At 37.3% G+C, this 19,232-nt stretch overlaps 1 protein-coding gene across 6 annotated transcripts in view; it reads right to left on the reverse strand.

The window, feature by feature from the left end:
- Positions 1–19,232, reverse strand: part of PARN (poly(A)-specific ribonuclease) — a 63,591-nt gene that overhangs the window by 21,041 nt on the left and 23,318 nt on the right. For all 6 annotated transcript variants that reach the window (XM_064520372.1, XM_064520369.1, XM_026096404.2 and 3 more), the window contains 3 exons: positions 18,546–18,601; positions 13,191–13,277; positions 7,159–7,233 (listed from right to left, as the gene is read on the reverse strand). In XM_064520372.1, the coding sequence (XP_064376442.1) occupies positions 7,159–7,233; positions 13,191–13,277; positions 18,546–18,601 (218 nt within the window). The remainder of the gene's footprint in view (positions 1–7,158; positions 7,234–13,190; positions 13,278–18,545; positions 18,602–19,232) is intronic.

Consider the following 19,232-nt stretch of genomic DNA (forward strand, 5'->3'; position numbering starts at 1 on the left):
AAAATTCTCAGAAGATGCCAAAGTTAAGTTACTCTTAAAGCAAACCAATGGTCTTAATTAAAAAATAAATAAAAGAAAAGAAAAAAGCAGAAGTTGCAAACAGAACATACATGTTGTCAAACTGCACCTGAATCCTAGGTTAAAAGAATTACAAGCAAGTGTTAACTGCTAAGGACAAATAAATAAACTAGGTATCTTTTTCAAGTCAACAATCACTAATAAACTTGCCAATTATTCCTATTAACACGTAACTAGAAAAGTGGCGAACACTCACAGAGATTATTCAATACTCGAACGCCTCAGAACTGAAACTCTCTTTTACTCTCAAGTATTTTAAAATACCTAACATTTTATAAGACTTTTTCCATATTTTAAGATTATCCCTCACTCAAGTATTGGAAATCTTTCAGAGTACATTTTAGCTGGCCTATAAAAACTCCATAAGCACACGGACATTTCAAGAAACCCCACTTCCAGGAGTGCTTCTTGCTTCTTTTTAAACCAGCAACTTAGAGTTCCTGGAAGTTTGCAGGAAACAAAATTTGAGGGAATCGTGAATAACAGGAGTATATAATTGACACAGAGCATCTAGGCTGCTAGAAGTGAGGACTCGTGAATGCCAACTAACCAGTTAACTGCTCAGAGTAGTTACTGAAATACTTCAGGTTATGTCAACAGAAGCTTAATTTTAAAGTAGAATCAGTATTCTGTTTTAATTAAGTCAAGTAGAAGTCTCTCCAATCTTCCCCACCATTTCCAGACTATTTACATCAAGGCCAGATCCTACAAGACAAGCAGCACTGAAGCAGCACTAACCTTCCCGAGGAGAAGCCAGCTTTATAAACAGACGGAGCTGAACAGCACTCAAAAGCAAACTTATCTAGCAAGCTGGAAGTCATAACAGCCAGAAGCTGTGCACCAAAAGTTTGTTCTGAAGTCTCTCTTATTTATCAACTACAAGAGCACGTACTGTTTTATCTTTTGTCACACACTTAAAAAGCACATGCTTAATATTTGACAGAAATATGAGAACGCGTGAAGCACAATTTAGCAACAGTAAGTTCTGTCTCCTATCTGTCCAACAAAAGGAGCATCGACCATTTAACAAACGCTTATTAACTGCCTGCCTCAAATAGCAAACTGCATCAGAAAATAAGCTATGTTTTGACTAGGTCTTAAGGGTTACTATCCATGTTACTACATAATTCAGAAACACTGTTTTAAAGACCACTAGGATGAATAGATACATTTTGTTACCTAAATATTCACAATGGATTTCTATGTGTATTAATTGGAGAAATTTAACATACTCCCAGTGTTCAGACAAGCAAGTTTTGAGTTCATTTAAGATATCTGAAGCCAAGAGGTTAGAAGCAACAGAAACAGCACAGACCAGCTTATACACAACTTCACATTTTAGGAGTCCATCATTTGTTTGATGTAAAGGTTAAAGCACAAGTATGAAAATTAATTATATTGATCTGAAATGTGAAAGACAGCTAAAAAAAAAAATCCTTCCTCCAAAAATTCCCTACCTCCTGGTAGGTTGACACAACTGTACGCAGCAGCATGGAGAATAAAAATAAAAATTAAATAAAAAAAAGACCATTACAATCTCAATAAACCCTTAAGATACTGTTACACAAAGCTAGTAATACAGACAGATTATTCAAATTGTTTTAATACCCACAAGGCCAAACAGAGAAGGCGGCACAGAACAGGTTACAAGACAGATTCATCAACTCTGGTTATCCTGAGTATATATTTCATGGGATGACTGCAGATCAGTCTTTAAATGATTGGCTGTTCAATTTTTCATTACATTATTTCAGCAAAATATTCAGTATTTGAATTGTTGCTCCAGCTGAAAAATCTACCACCTCTCAGATCTAAACTCTACCTTCAAAAAAACTTGGTAGTCCTCGAATCAGTTAATGCTCCACCCAAGTTATCACAAAATGGATCCTATATATATATATATATTTTTTGCACACACTCCCTTATTAAAAAGAATGCAAAATAAGTCTGAATATTTTTGCAATGCTTAGACTCATATGAGGGCAAATTTGACTACCCTGCCAATACAGGGAAATGGCATGCACACACACTCACTCACTCTCACCATTCTTAATTCATTTATTTTCCGTAGATGTTCTTGTTGCACACGTGTGCTTTGTTAAATACGCATATTAATACCAACTGCAAGCCAGAAACTTCTTTAAGAGGTAAGCATAAACATATACCCACAGCAACACCTTGCACTGTATCATATTGTTTGACAGTTCTCCAGGGCTTTTTATACAGTCCAGAAGATGCAGACATTTATATAAACAGGTTAAAAAACAGACCACAATTAGTTCTCCTAGGTTCTTTACTTAAATGTACCCCACTAAATCACAAGTACAAATAGTGGCTTTTATTGTCAAAGCAGTTCATTAAAGAAGTTAAAATCAGGAAATAGAATAATAGAATTGATTTTATGATGTGCTTATTACAGCAAGAAACAGGAAGTTTAAGCTATTTTACAGTAAAAACTATCATAGCTCTTTGGTAATTGAGGTTGCTATAGTTTACCAACTCAGCTGGCTGAGTATTTTCAGTGCATGAGACTTTACTACCCCAATTTCATAAAAATCCATGAAAGACTATAATCACCCGAGTTTTCAAACAAAAGAATTTGTTTCCTGGCATTCAGACCACAGAACAAGCCTCCCTCTTTGTCAAAGCATATATATATATATATATATATATATATATATATATATATAATATATATGCATATATGTCAAAGTATATATGTATATGTGTGCATGTGTATTAACCCCCCCCCAAAAAAACAGTAACCATGCCAAAAAGACTCAGTTTTAAATATTCTGCAGACATTCAGTTCTTTCCATAATATATATTTGCTATAAAAAAGTTAAGTTATAAGAAAAGTAGCGGTGAAACATCAGATATTTGGCTGAATGCTTGGCATTACAATGGTTATACACCTGAGGTGGCAGTGGTGAGGAAGTGACCTTAGCAGCAGCCAGGAAAGCGGTCAGCTTATGAAAAGGTATAAAATATGTACCTTTATTTAAAACAAATAGGCTTGTAAGTCCCACCCAGAGAAATAAGCAAGCAATCAACCTGAAGAGAGGAAGGGAGGTGAGGGGGGGAAGACACAAATATGTAAACTTACAACAACCTGCAGCTATTTTATGCATGAGGACATCTCAACTAAAAAACACAAAAACAACTTTGTGGCATTTTTGAAAATACCTTTTGAATCCTTTTGAAAAAGTGAAAAACTCCAGATTTCCAATTCCTCAATTCCAATCCTTTATTCAGCTCTTTCTCAGTCTACACCTCACATTATGAGGCCAAACTGAGTCAGGTTAACCAGGTCTGAAATAAAAACCTTCAAATATTTCAGATAAGTTGCTGCTTCACAAACATAATTTGTGAATGCATCGCTCTAAGTACATTTTTACTGAAGATAATTTAGATTAAGGCTTATTGTCTGCAACCTTGTAATCTACTCACCATTGCACAAACAGGATTTCTCTCGATCAAGCTGATGATCTGCTGCTGGTATTACCACTAACTATACTATATACAGCTCACAAATCCTGAATGCTTTGGAGGTTAAAACAAAAAAGAAAACCTAAAAAACCTAAAAGAAACAAAACCAAAAATCAACAGAAGACATGCGCGAGGTGTTAGGAATGCTTTCCCGAGTTACAGAGCTAGCTAAGAGGCGGACACTGTTATTTTGACATAATTCTTTATGTGGAACCTCTAACTTGAGGTTATATGGTCCATACGTCTCCAAAGCAATTCCTGTCCCATCTTTCTCTACCAAATATCACACAGAGGAGAAACAATGGCTCTTTCTGCTATGGCGCATTTGCTGTAAGGAGGCTGCTGGTAAGAGTGTGCAAAATCCTCTGTAGAGGTACGTATGTATGATGAACGACATCTGAGGTTTTATAGTTGAATAACCTACTGCATTGCACACTTCACGTTCCAGGAGTCCCTAAAAGACAGAATTCTTGTTTATTCCTCAGACTGATGCGTAAAGAAGCATAAGGTTTAAATTTTGAGTTATGTGAATGCAACTATTGACTGTCATACCAGTACCTTAAAAGGTTGTTTGGACTTGGATGGTCTAATGTCTGGAAGAAAGATTCAGGGCCCCTATAGGTCTTGATATATTTATTGATCAATATGACTGTTTTCAGCTGCAGATCCTATTTAAGCATAGCTAACAGCAACAGTGATGAAAGAAAGAGTTTAAGACAAGCACCTTGCTTTGAATAGCAGCTGACCCTCCACCCAGGGAGGGCTTTGAGTCAATGCTATATGGCATTTAGAAAAGATGGAACCAGCCTCCTCTTCTCAGAGATGTGCTGCACAAGGACAAGAGGCAAGAGCTGCAACTTGCAGCCAGGAAAATTCTGACTAGATAGAAGGAAACCATTTTCACAATGCGAGCACTGGAACAGGTTGCAGTCTTCATCCTTTCAGGTATTCAAAACCCAGTGGGACAAGCCTTCAGCAATCTAGCTAAACCCAAAGTTAGTTCTGCCTTCAGCAAGAAGCTGAACTCCCAAATTAAAGTATTCTACGATGGTAAGCAGAACTGGTTCACAAGAAAGAGTCCAAATTGAGTTACATTGGAAAACCTGCTGTTTTCTTCAAAGACTTTGACCTTTTACCCAAAATAGGTGGGGGAACAACTTGATTTTTTTAAAATGAAGTTAAATAGGAAGGACCAGAGGCATTCTTTTTTTGTTTGTTTTCAATGTATAGAGTACTGGAGCACATATGAAAAAAATCAATGCAGATCATAATCAAGTTCAAGAAGATCACAGCACACAAGACATGACTGATTGCTACAGAAGCATCACTCGCCTGCCCCAAGAACTGAGGCCTGGCTAGCACTTAAGGACCATTACACTTCCAGCAGAACAATTATGCACTTGCTGAGAGTTTTGGGATGCCAAAGACGGATGAGAGAAACAGTGCTGTAAGAAACTGTATTAATTGGATGTAATATTTAGTTGTCATTTAGTATTCCTAGGAGGTAATTCTAATGCCAGATAATCTATATCCTTCAATTCAGAATCTTTTACAAATTCTCAGTCCCTAAACAGGGAAGCCACAAGACAACCAGCAGTTTAACACTACTGCATCTTTTCTCTAAAAATTCAGTTTAAAGAAACCTTCATTAAAAGCATGAAAATTTTCCCCCTTTCAGGCATGCAACGCTTGTTTTAGAGAATTGGTACATCAAAACTGAAGTGAAATTATGTTTAAGATGTTCAGATGCCTGCTCATCAAGGAAAGTGTCAGACATTTATGGACACTTGTTTTGAAAAGCAAAGTATATAAAACTAGAAAAGACAGAGACTTTGAAGATCTGGTAAAGTATTCAAGACATCCTGGGGACTGTTTTCATGAGAATGAAAGTGAATGTAGCCACAAGACAACCTGTTCTTTTTGACAAGTCTTTCGGGTGGCAGCACACTAGTCTACACAGCATTTGTGTAGTATCATTGATTTGTGGTAGTATTCCTACGTTAGTATGTCACTATTATAACGTACCCCTATTAATCATATGTCCTTTTCCAATCACTGTTCTCAGCAACAAGTTTATGGGTCAGTCCTCAAATATACGCCAAAAAAGAACTACAGAAACCATTAAGGCCTTGTGGATTGAATTACAATCAACCAAAACTCTAAAACAAAAAATTAATTTTGAGATTCTTCATTCATTTTCCTCATAACTGGAAACAGTATTTTCAATAAATTCAGAGACATTGGTCACATTCTGTATTTTTTCCTGTTCACATCCAAGCATGGAGAAGCAATGCCAAGTACCTTATGGAAGCTTGTAACTCACTCCAATTTACAGAATCCTCATAACCCATGTAACAGCCACGTTAGTTTTTACCTCTTAAAAATTTAAATCGAAACAACCATAAACACGTTCAAACTAAATCTACTAATTCAGTGCTTGATAATTCGCCTTTAAAAACTTAAGAGTCTGCTACTACTTTTCAGCCAAAACAGCTGTCCACTCTGTTCATCTGTGTAAATATTACTCCACTACCATTGCCTGGGCCTGCCTCAGGCTTATTCCACTCCATACAAAATACTACTGCTAAAATTATTCTGTTTAACTACTTATAAAAATCAAGCTAGCTGCTTTTCATCCTGACCAAATAATTTTCCTCCCAAATCCTCTGCTTCTTGGCATTTCAACTTTGTGCTCATTGTCCCACATGGTTCTGATTTATTTACAGGCAAGCTCTCATTATCCATTACGATACACTTCACTCAGTTACTGTCATCTCCTTTTACTCCTCAGGCACAAGAACTGAAATCTTAACAGTCTTCCTAGCACCAGACTCTACCTGGATTGTCATCACATGTCTCTTTGACTAGCATGTTAAATCTGAGTCTTTCCTGCAAACAGTTTAAAAAGAACATATGCAGATATGAAAACAAAATGAACACTGAACGACCACAACAGTTTATCCTTTCCTGTGAAAAGCCAAATGGGTAACCTGAATGTCAAGTCTGATGTTGCGTGAACTAGATACAATATGAAATGGGGTTCAAAGGTTCAAATGAAATTTAAAAAATTGTCTGGAGAGATCACATAATATTAATAGAAACTGTAGAGACATTAGCCAGTCCAGACTAGTCAGAAAATTATTTTGCCTATGTTCTACAAAACATCAAAAGGCTTTCTACTGGTGCTCTCATTTGCAAAATAAAAAAGGCAAATCAAACGATGTATATCAGTCCTAAATATATCTGAAGGCCAAGACAGATCATGAAAGTCCTAATAGCTCTACTCCGTACAAAGCAACAGTAAGTAACTGCAACGAATACTGTATGAAGTGAAGAAACTAGCTATACTCTACCCACAGATTCAGGTATTCAGGGGGTCACAGAACAAAAACAACTCAACCAAGTCCACCTGGGCTTGTCGTCTTTGCTGCAACACATGCACTGGTACTACATAAGTTTCATTTCTCCTAAAACTTCTTGACCAACTCAGTGGTTCTGACACTAGAATCACCCATCCCCCTGGCTTGGAGAACTGTACAGGAGCCCACTGAAGTCCAGTCTTAATAATGAAGTAATTCCAGAAACACTTACCTATCTGAACTTGTTCTGGCTGGCTTAGCGATACAAACGCTGACGTATCATCAATCCACGAAACCTGAATGTTACCTAGAAAAGGCAAAAGAAATGATTATGACTATTTTTGTCTTGGGTTGATTCACATATTTTATCTGATGTGCCACGACAGATTAAAAAATAGGTAACTACAAGTAACTTCAGCTGAGAATGCTTTTGTCGAGACTAGTCCACTGTAAAAGTGCGTGGCACATACACACCTGCATGTGAGCCCACAACCATTCAGATAACAGTGACTGTTAGAGCTGTATACCCTCATACCCACTAGAGAAAGGAACGAAAGGCAACATATCTCACACTTTTTTAACTCCCACAAGATATGCTTCTTCATAGCCTTTTGTTTTTTTTAAATTTTGTTACATTTCCAGTTTATAGAGGGGTGTGTTTTTTTTTTTCCTAGTCCTCCCATCACATGTCCTATATAATCTTACAACAATAACTGAAGCCTTTTTTCCTGGGAAATATCATCTATGCACAAAGAAAAATAACAGCTCTTTGGGGTTTAAAATCTCTCCATCCTTCAGGAAAGCAGTATTTCCTAACGACACAGCATAGACGAGCTCCAATTACCACTCACCTCCTTCACTAGGGCAGACACCCAGACAAGAAATTCCAGTTGAGGGAGTTACAACCTACAGCACAAGTAGAGGGAAGGGTTCCCATCACACACAAACAAGGTCTTTATACAGTCTGAAATCCATTTACCCTTTCTATCCTCATCTAAGTGCTCTACTGTTTGTATGCTTCATAGATTGAAAATTGGTGCAATTTTTTTCTGGCAGACTAGGAAATCAGGTTATATATAATGTTACACCACCATTTAACCTCCAAACATTACAAGGTTAGACAATGATGCAAAGTGTCTTAAAATGCATTTTATTTTCAGACGTTTAATCTATTGAAATCTAATTTAATCCACAGGTTAGAAGGTTTTAGAAGTCTCTTCTGAAATCCAACCAGATAACAAACAGATTTTCTAATTATAAAAAATAAAAACCTAGATAGATTTAGTTTGCGTGCTATACATTTGAGTAGCCAGCTAGCTATTTAGGACATTAAATTCTAATCATTTTGATCACTGCCAAAACCATAATTAATTCAGTATGGTTTCACAACATTTCCCTCTAGCAAAGGGCTAAGTCTGCTATTATAAAGATCCTATATGAGAAGTCAAATGTTAGAATTTCTTAAGGTAAATTCAGTTTCTAATAACTCAAACTTCTAAGAACACAGATCTTTCCTGTCTTATGGGGAAGGGTCTTCACTGTGGAGAGAACATGCTCTTGGCAGGCAACTTAACATTTCAAAACACATGAAAAGGCAAAGCTGATTTTTTTTTATTTCAGTTCAAAATTATAGTGCATTTGGTAGGATCCTGACACCCAGCTTCCTTTAAACACTAGAAATTACTGCACAATTTACACACTTTAAAAATATAGTTTGAAGAATAAGTAAGTATTAAACAGTGGACACTGAACTGTAGTCTGAAGAGAACTGCAATAAATGCTGTTATGCAATTCTCCATGCTTAACAGATACTCTTTTCAGACTATGCCACATTTCATTATTATTAAGAAATAGGAATTTAAGAGACAAGATTAATAAATGAGATCGTTCAGCAAGATTGCTAAGCACTCAGTAAATATTGTGCATTTCACAAGTATGGTGAAAGTCAATTAAGGTCTGAAAAGCAAGCGCATCTGTATTTGAAGCACAATATTTAGCAACCAGCATAGCCAAATGCCAACTTACTGCAAGGCTAATCCAAAGAAGCAACATTCAGTAATGTAACAGAATACCAGCTATACAGAAATAAGACAGATGATGCCTTCTTCCACACTTGTATACAACAGAATCACAGAATGACTGAGGTTGGGAGGGACCTCTGGAGATCATCTAGTCCAACCCCCTGCTCAAGCAGAGTCACCTAGAGCAGGTTGCCCAGGACCATGTCAGTCAGCTTTTGAGCATCTCCAAGGACAGAGCTCCACCACCTCTCTGGGCAACCCGCTCCACTGTTCAGCCACCCTCACAGTAAAAAAGTTTTTTCTTATGTTCAGTTCAGATGGACCTTCCTGTGTTTCAGTGTGTGCCCGTTGCTGCTCATCCTGTCACTGGGCACCTCTGAGAAGAGCCTGGCTCCATCCTTCAGATATTCCCCCTCCCTTCAGGTATTTACACACATTGCTAAGATCCCCCCGAGCCTTCTCTTCTCCAGGCTAAACAATCCCAGCTCTCTCAGCCCTTCCTATGACAGATGCTCCGGTGCAAACAGATCAAATGCCTTCAATACATTGGAGAACAGCATTATTAGCCTATAGCACCCTTGTCTGTTTGCTACTATACACACTGTCAAACAACTTCCTTTGCTAAAAAACATTAAGTAAAGAATTATAAAGTGAAATAAAACATACTATAAAGTGAAATAAAACATCATCATCCAAACAGGAGAAGAAAATCTGTTGCTTCTAACAAGAAATTAAAGCCCTGTACAAATAAAAATTTGAAAATTCTCTCAGTACAAATACAAAAATGCAAATAGCACTAAAATTCACATGATAAGATGATACTGATGGATTTCACCATTCAAATAAGGTTTTCTTCAGCTTTTATACCAGAATGATCAAAGGTATGGAAATACTTCCATAGAAGAGAGTAAGTAAAGTAGGACTCAGCCTTCAAAAGAAAATCTAAAAAAGAAAAAGACATCTATACGTGTCTAAGGAGAAGATACAATACGAGAACAGAAGCGGTATGAAGGACGTAGTGGGAATTCATTGTTTCTTTACAAAACAACTAAGGAACCTCTAATAAAATATGCAGAAGTTTTAAAATCAATTTTCACATGTTTAATTATAGTTGGCTACCAACTGCTGCATATGACAAGAATATATATGGGATAAAGAATGATTTTAGACTGACTTACGGAAAGCTGTGAAAGGCTATTAAACTAAAAGATGCAAGTGTGACCTCTAGCTCATGAATCCCTAAGTTGCAGACTGCTAGAAGGCAGGAAAGTTGTTTTATTTTGGCTCTGTTCTTAAATGTTTCCTACACATCTGCTGGCAACTAACCACTTAGGGTAGGATATTAGGATTACACAGACCCTCCTCTATCCAAAAAAGTTTATTAGCATATTCTACTTTCTTATCCTGAAAAGAAGTTAACTACACTGACAATTCTTCATCAATAAATTATTACATCATGGTAAGATTGCAAACAGTTTCTGGACGCTCACTGCATCAAACAGCATTAAGAGTTGAAGCTTTTATTCTATGAGCAAGGAATGAAGCATACATTAAATCTTCATTTGCCTGGTGAATAATTGAGAAGGGTTAACAGACCTTCAGCCCTTCTGGCAGGAGGACAGAACGCAAAGAAAGCAACAGCTGGAGGAAACACTGGCATGAGAGGAGGGAGGAAAGGCCAGAAATGCACAGAGAAAGGATTAAAATAAAAAGCAAATCACCCACTCAGAACTCACACATCTAGATGAACTCGAGCTACTGGCAAATACTTAGTGTAATACGGTGTGCTAGAAGCTAAAAGATAGTTCATCTTTGAAAGAGACATCATTTGGGGGGAGTTGGAGAGGGAGGCTTTTTTTTTTTTTTTTTTTAAATGTTAAACACAGCAAGTTTGCAGTACCCTACAGGATACAGGAACAGACGTCATAACCTAAGAAACTTGTAAATGAGTATTTAAGTAGCAGTAAAAAGTATACACCAAAAGCTATGAATTCCAGCAAATACTGTTTTAAGTAACTTCACATTTTTTAATCCGTCAACATGACTAAATATCCTTCGCAAATTTCAGAATTTAAATGATGTTTAAGAGACTGCATAGTACCATGCTGAGGGGACAGCAATACTTATATGGAGAAACTGTATTCAGCCACAAGACTGTAAAAACATCTTGCATGAACAGGTGTCCACTTGGTATGCAGTACAGAAAGACTTCAAAATCCTGAACACCCCCTTCTAGAGTAGCAAATGTAAAATAGTTCTGAGTTTAACACTGCAGCCCCTTCAGCTGTTTCAGTGCTTTCATGAGAAGCTCAATGGAAGATTACAACTCTGCTTCGGTGCTTACCACACTAATATGCAAAATAATTTTTCTATAAAGTCAGTTTAATATTCCTACTCACTTTAACAACTGATTTTTAATCCAGGTAAGAGAGTTTAATCTAAAAATGCTTTTGCTTGGCTGGCATAATAAATATGCAAAAAATTCATGGCTGCTACTGCCATGATTTTTTGGGCTTTTGGCAAACCACTTAACCTCACACTACCCCATTCTGTGGCCAGCCACAACCAAAGCAGCATGAGTACTCCTCGAATGCTAAAGGCAGCACCTGCAGTTTGCTTTGAGACCCCTGTGCAGTGAGACCTAAAATATAATATAGATTTAGTCCTATCCAAACATCAGCATTTTCTAAATCAAAGTACGAAAACATTCAGTGAATTAAAATCTGTAGAAGTGAGAGAAACAAGAATTTTAAAATTGAATAGTATTTTCAGACATGTAAGTATGACCTCTGGTGGTAATGATCTGTGCCTGCATTTCATGCCATCACTATAAAGAGGAGGAGTTGTTAAAATTACATCAAGTTATATGGTTGAGTCTCCAAAAACTTATGAAAAACAATGTCCAAACTGCAATATTTCCTGCCTTTGTAACTTTTTACACTCTTGCATTCTAGACTTGCCAACCTCGAATATTAAGTTATGTCCAGCATTTTACTGGCATCGTACAGAAGCACAGATCAGAAAGTCGGAAGGAATGGAGTTTCACATCAATTTTATATACATCCAGAGACTTTGAACAGACTGTTGAATCATGATATAAGCCAAAGAACAGAACATTATCATTATGTAAAGCAGCATGGTGATCCGTAAGCACAGAAGTGACAACACTGAGTATGCTGAGGGATATCTATCCTAATTTGACAGTAAAGCCTAGATTACAGAATTCCAGGAAGACAAGATGCATAAATGTCTATGATATGTAACAATTAACAAGCTGTTTTCAATAGAGTTCTGTGAGCAAAATATATCTAGAAACTCAAGCAAAAAATTCTTTTAATAAAAAGAGACCATGTTCATTTTATACAAAAAACCTTATGGTTTAAGAAACAGAAAGAATTTCCTGTGTTACAGTTTGTAGCCCAAGAAAGAGGTTACTTCTTTGCTTTCTAAGCAAAACTTTAACAAACTAAACAAAACTGTAAAACTTTCCTTCACTTATCAATATGTAAGGTAATGTTTCAAAGAGTACTTTTAGTCTTAAATAATTTAAACTATTTTTCTATGATTTTTTGCAATCTGCAATGAAAATATTAGAAGTAACATGCAACATAGGGCTGTATAAAAGCTCATTCTTTCTCTGTTTTGGGTATAACCAGTCTTCTGTTTTAAGAGCTAGGTTATCAGGAGATCAGTGTCAATTAAGCTCTTCATGCCCTTAACTTATATATTAGTACAGGAACAACAGGACTACTAGTCCCCAGTGATTAGATAGCTTTTTTGTTTCCTCCGACTTGCATGGTGTTTGGAAACTTGAACTCACACAGGCAAGCAAGTTTTAAAACAGCCAAAGTCTATGCAAGTTACAGTATGTCTTTATACCATCTGTGGGGCACCCCTTATTCCCCAGACCTTGGTCTACTTTACACATCAATCCCATCTCCCTTCAGCCACCTACATAAATTCTTGCCTTGTCCCAGGAGAGACTATGAATAAGGGGACCAAAATTCCATGATAATCAACAAGCACAAGGTACAAAGATTTCTGAAGAACAGTTCAGCAGGGCAGACATTTGCAGCACATCATTACAAGTCTGTAGGACACCCTGCAACAATTACTAAAGAAGATTCATCACTACCCCTACTAGGAGAAGGCCCATACCACATATTAAAAACAAACAGAAACACAGAGGACCTTGCTAAAGACAAACAAAAAGATACAAGGAAAGACAGACTGTTTTACTCACCAAAGGCACTAAAAAGCTGATAAAGGTCACTAGTCTTCCACTCTTTGGGAAACGTAACATGAAGAACATGATCTCGTTTTGGCTGCACTGAAAAACAAAAAAATGCATTTGTTTTGTGAATTTGAAAGAGAAATCCAAGTCACAAATTTCTGGAGTTGGTAAAAGTACAACATGTAATTTTCACTGTACATCTGTCTTTTTATACACTTTCCCTATGCATCGGTTTTTGGTCATCAGAGACAGGATGCTGAACAAGAGCGACATTTAATCTCACCCAGTAAAGATCATTTGTAAGTAGATCACCAGAACGTATACAAAACCAAAGCTCCTTTCACTAGACACCTGAGCTTTTATAATCTGTGAACTCCTCTCGTATTTAAAAATGGAGTGTATGGGACACTATGTTTTAAGGTGCAAAGAACTTGAAATGTTTTCCACTTGTCACACAAAACTACTTATTGGTAACCAATTCAGTCTCTCCACAGGTATCTGCAGAGTTTTATGTTTTTATACATGACACTTTACGAGGTTTTGTATTATCATTTTACTTTTAACACTACAGAGGCTGAATTATTAGAGTGTTTCACTTAATTTACTGCTCTAATTTGTTAAAGGTAACACGAGGGTTAACTACATACAGTTTTAGACTGTAAAATTCTTACTTAACCACAACGAAGCACCTTTGGGAAGAGCTTCTCTCGTCTTTGGGTAGAAGAAGCAGCTTGGAGAATAACTTTGCAAGACTGACTTTTAGCTTAGTGAATTTCCCCCCTAGTTTTTTTTTGTGATACAAACCTCACTAGTTTCTGATCTCCTTTGCTCTCAGCATTAAAATAGGACTAATTTTGCATGGACTAGTATTTTGCTTCACATTAGAAGGTTTTTTAAAATATAAATTCAAAGTATTTTAAAGAATTCCAAATACATATTTTGATATTTAAAGGTAGACATAGTTTCATGAAATTAACTAGTCATTTTAGTTATGTTGGTAAACTGCTTGGTCTCTATTGTCATATTTCAAGAGCTCTAGACATAAAAAACTACACACTATGCAAAAACAACTAAATCAAACCTTCAGTACTCTTCTAGCTATCTAAAATATTTAGCTTACACATGATGATTCATGTTGCTTACTTCATAGACTGAGCACTTAGATGGCTTTTCAAGGTGGTTCTCATTTTTGCAGCATGTACGTCCAAGATCAGACTATAAACCACTTAGTGCTGTATCCAAGTTTTATGCGTGTTCGTGACCCCATTATGCAAGGGCAACTATCTGTTAGTTTTTGTTGCCACACTGGGTTAAGATGCAGCTGTGAAACTTTTACTGATCAGCCTTGTGGATTGTTAATTTAATAAATACAGCTAAGCATTAGCAATTAATATAATTTAGTGCTAAGTGGTAGCTACAATAAGTGGTAGTTTCCTCAGCCTGATATGTGCTTTATGTAGAAGGTATGTTTACAAAGAAGCTATGTTTTCAGGTGTAGCTCTGTTCCACAAATAAGGCTTCCCTTTTGCATAAACTTGAGATCCATGCTCTTCCACAGCTATGGTGTGTCTCCTGAAGAGATCCACCACATTTTTAGGATGGGGGGTTCCTGCCCCCCCCCCCCCCCCCCCCACACACACACACAGTGAAAGTGAACTCTCGTGTAAACTCAACAGAACAGAACAGTTACCCGGAGGCCTCTAAAACAAAAGTTCCTAAAAAAAACACGTCATGAAATAGGACAGAGATCTCCCAATGAACGTGCCTTCTGAGCAGAAGGTTGCAGCGTGAGCCTAATTATAGAGTTAAAATACCATGAAAAAAAAAAATTCAGGGAAGTACCATCATGAATGTACTAGCAGCAAAAAAACTGCAATCATAACTCAGTCTTGTAACTGAATTACTGCATGTTTAATAAAGTCAGAGGAAAATAGGTTTTCCAAGTTTTGTTTCTAATAGACTACTTGTTTTGTTCCATGTAGGTAAATGGGTTGTGATCACCAGCACAGTGTCCAGCTGGAGACCAGTCACTAGCAGTGTCCCCCAGGGGCTGATACTGGGGCCAATACTGTTAACATCTCCATTAATGAGCAGGATGACGGGGCTGAACGCGCCCGATGCAAGTTCACAGATCACACAAAGCTGGGAGGAGTGGCTGATACACCAGATGGTTGCACTGCTCTTCAGAGGGACCTCGACAGGCTGGAGAAACGGGCAGAGAGGAAGCTCATGAATTTCAACAAAGGGAAGTGCAAAGTCCTGTGCGTGGGGAGGAACAACCCCTCACATCAGTACAGGCGGGGGCCAACCAGCTTGGGAGCAGCTCTGCAGAGAAAGGCCTGGGAGTTCTGGTTGACAATATGTTGCCCATGAACCAGCAATGCGCCCTCACGGCTAAGAAGGCCAGTGGTATCCCGGGCTGCCTTCAGAAGAGTGTTGCCAACAGATTGAGAAAGGTGATCCTTCCCCTCAACTCAGCGCTGGTGAGGTCACATCTCAAGTGCTGAGGCCAGACTCCTCTCAGTGGTGTGTCGTGAGAGGACAAGCGGTGCCCAGTGACAGTGACGCTGTGCAATGGGCACAAACTGGAACACAGGAAATTCCACTTGAATGCAAAAAAACACTTTACTGTGAGGGCGGCTAGACGCTGGAGCAGGTTGCCCAGAGTGCTCCATCCTTGGAGATATTCAAAACCTGGCTGGATGAGGTCCTAGGCAACCTGCTCTAGGTGATCCTGCTTGAGCAGGGGCTTGGCCCAGATGAACTCCAGAGGTCCTTTCCAATGCTAACTATTCTGTGAAAGAACCTAATTTTTAAGCTGTAAAAACACGGGACACAACAACATGACCTACTACACCACATGTGCTAAGTTATAATGTGGTACTTAATTAGTTGGAACATAGAATCAAGGCAGCTTAGAAAATGGTGAAGTCCTCAACTGTCCAATCGTATCAGTTGAAATAAAATTTATATTGGAGACTGGTATGCAGAAATACATCCTTTTTCAGATGAAACTGTACTATCTGGAGATTTCAGAGCTGCCACCTTTCAGCCACTTCTGAGCTGTTTTTAAGTACTCTAACCTGATTCAGTCAAAATGTGCAAGGCTAGCATGAGTTTATTAGAAACTTCCTGCTAACAAATTACCGGTTTTCATAAACACCTGAGCATCACATTGGAGGGAGAACAGCTAAAGAAAGTAACCCCTTCATGAGTACAGTTGCAGTCTTATGCCTTATATCTGCTACTTCAAAAACAAAAAAAGCACATGATATTTAAATTTAAGCACCAAAAGCACTGCATAAGCCAAAAGCTCTGAAAACCACAAGTTATCTTACCAAACCAATGAATATCAATTCATTGCTGAACAGCCTATTCACCACTAACTATTCAAAGGTTCTGTAAGTCTTTGCAGTCCAATAGTAGAGAATTAGAGCCTTAATTTGTCCCATTTCAGATATAGGTTATAACAGCATTTATTTATTGACTAGGAAGAAAAATTATTCATACTCTTCTAATACCAGTATATTCCAAATTTCACCACACTTGGAATCCTCTGTCAAACCTCTATGCCTTCCACTTAAACAGGTGATAAATATTTGATTCAGAATATGCTTTACAGGCATTTTCTGCAGCAATTTCATTCTTTTTAAAGGACTTTTAAATACACAATAATCAAATAAAATGGTGAAAGTCACTTTCACATGTTCAATACTATATAACATAGAACGTGTTATTGAACTCCATTATTTCTGCAAAAGTCGCACAAACTAGCTCTAATGCTACAGAACAAATAAACTGACAATACAGCAAAACTTATGGTAGTCACCTACTTAACTGCAGCTGCCTACTTTAAAATCCAGTCTCCAAGCGTATCTATCTCAGAAGTATGGCATTATGCTTCATCTACAAATAACAAATGATCAGCTAGCTTCCTCAACCTACTGCAGTGTTTAAATCTTATTTCTACTCAGAGGTTCAAAGTTTCTAAAACAGTCACTCATTTATAGTTTAGAAAGTCTTCCTGGTTCAGACTCTGCTGGCATATCTGTATTGGTCTGTGCCACAGAAGCAGCTTTCTGATAAATACCACTCTCCCTAGATAGACTCTTTTTGGCTCTTCTTGGCAAAGTATCAAAACAAATCTTGCGAATCGGGTAGCAAGTGGAAGTAGCATCTTCACAGCTTAGTAGCTTTGACATTCTTTCAATGACTCAAAGTATTTACCTATACTACCCCTCCACTCAGTACCAAACAGTTGGAGAAATAAGTTTGTAACATAATCAGACAACCATTCCAATAGTCCTACAGAGCAACGGCTCGGTGATGTGGTCACATACTGCATTTAAAAGTTAAATACATGTCCTTACAGCATATATTCTCCTCTCCAGTAGTTACTTCCATCTTTCCAGAACTGTATTCCATTACTATTAAACTAATATTTATTAAACTAATACCTATAAAGGGTCATTCTTCAGCTAGAGCTTTTCAGTGCATAGAGTAGAAAAGGTCTTCAGATAAAAATGCCACCAAGCTGAAAGTAACACTGAAGACATTAGTGTACCTTACCATCAATCTAAAATTAAGTCTTTATCTTAGTCAAGGACTTGACTGATCTCCAGGGCTTCACATTTTTATAAATCAAGACATAAGTGGTAATACTCATCCAAAATTTTCCCCCTCGTGTTGTAACATCCCATAAGAGTAAGGCTCTTTACAGTAGTAAAACCTGCCTGCATTTAAATATATTAGCAATCTGTTACAGCCCCAGGTCTGTAATCTGAAATAACTTCAACAATAAAAATATTTCAAGTAATACCTTCCAGTTTTATTTAATCGCAATCTCATGTGGCAAAAAACCCTGATGTTTTGGTTCAAGTTAAGTCCGGGTGCTACCGCATACGAATTGTGAAGCAGGGATTTCCAAAACCATTTTCAGGATCATATTCTATTTGCTATTTTGCATCTTGTATTTACTGCAAGAGTCTCCTTCCCCTCACCCTGCAGTATCTGATTTAGGCATCACCTTTATTTTGGTCGCTACTTGTACACACAACACAACATAAAGCCATTATCTTCAACTCCATTACACTTAGTTATCTAGAGAGTTTAATCCATTGTAGTCAATCTCCTCTATAATGCAGATTCCCTGTTCAAAGTTGAAGGAAAGAGCTTACTGGTTTGCTATTTCATTCAAAAACAACAACAATGAAAAAGGAAGTTTAGACCATTTCATAAGTGACAAATAACCTAAACACAACTGAAATCTCATATTCTAGATGGAAGATAACAAAGCCTCACAACTCCTCCTCCAGAAAAATCTGTCAGAATGATAGTAAGTTCACAGTGAAATAAAATACTTACAGTCTGGTCCTTCCAAATTGAGATACGGTATATCCATTACTCTCATAAGAAATAGCCTGAAGCAAAACAGAAAAGCAACATTAGCAAATTCATGCCTAAAGAATTTTTGAAAAGCTTTCTATAGTCATATGTTGTGCTTTCAAGGTAGTTACAAGAAGAATTAATCGTCGCAACCATATCTTAAGATGTGTGAAGACAAACGTACCCTCCACTTCAGTCCAATCCATAGTTTAACAATTATTCCATATTTAAGTTATTTAATATCATGCTAGTAATTCTACTGATTAAAAAACACAACCAAAAAAATCCAAACCTACTGGTACAGCTGAAAGCTTAAAATAAATGGGGAAATGAGCATTTAAAAAGAAGTAACTTTGTGCAGTAAGAGCCAGCTACGTGGCAGAAATATCTAAAGCTCTCATCTCCCACACATACTCTCTTTTTTTCTGAGCGCTGCTCCATGCTTTAGACAGAATGAATCTTAAGTTTCTAAAACTGCGTAAGCCACCATCACATTCTAGCGGCTATCAAACAGGACAAGTCTTTCACCCTTTAACATGTAATTATATTCTCAAAACATTTAAGAAATATTTATCAGGTAAGATAAGCTCACGTTGAGCTTATAGAACTATTCCCCCCCCCAGAATAAGAATTACAAGTAGCCTAAAATCCTGTCACAGTGTATGC

Source organism: Dromaius novaehollandiae, chromosome 14 (assembly GCF_036370855.1).
Source record: "Dromaius novaehollandiae isolate bDroNov1 chromosome 14, bDroNov1.hap1, whole genome shotgun sequence".
Taxonomy (NCBI): Eukaryota; Metazoa; Chordata; class Aves; order Casuariiformes; family Dromaiidae; genus Dromaius; species Dromaius novaehollandiae.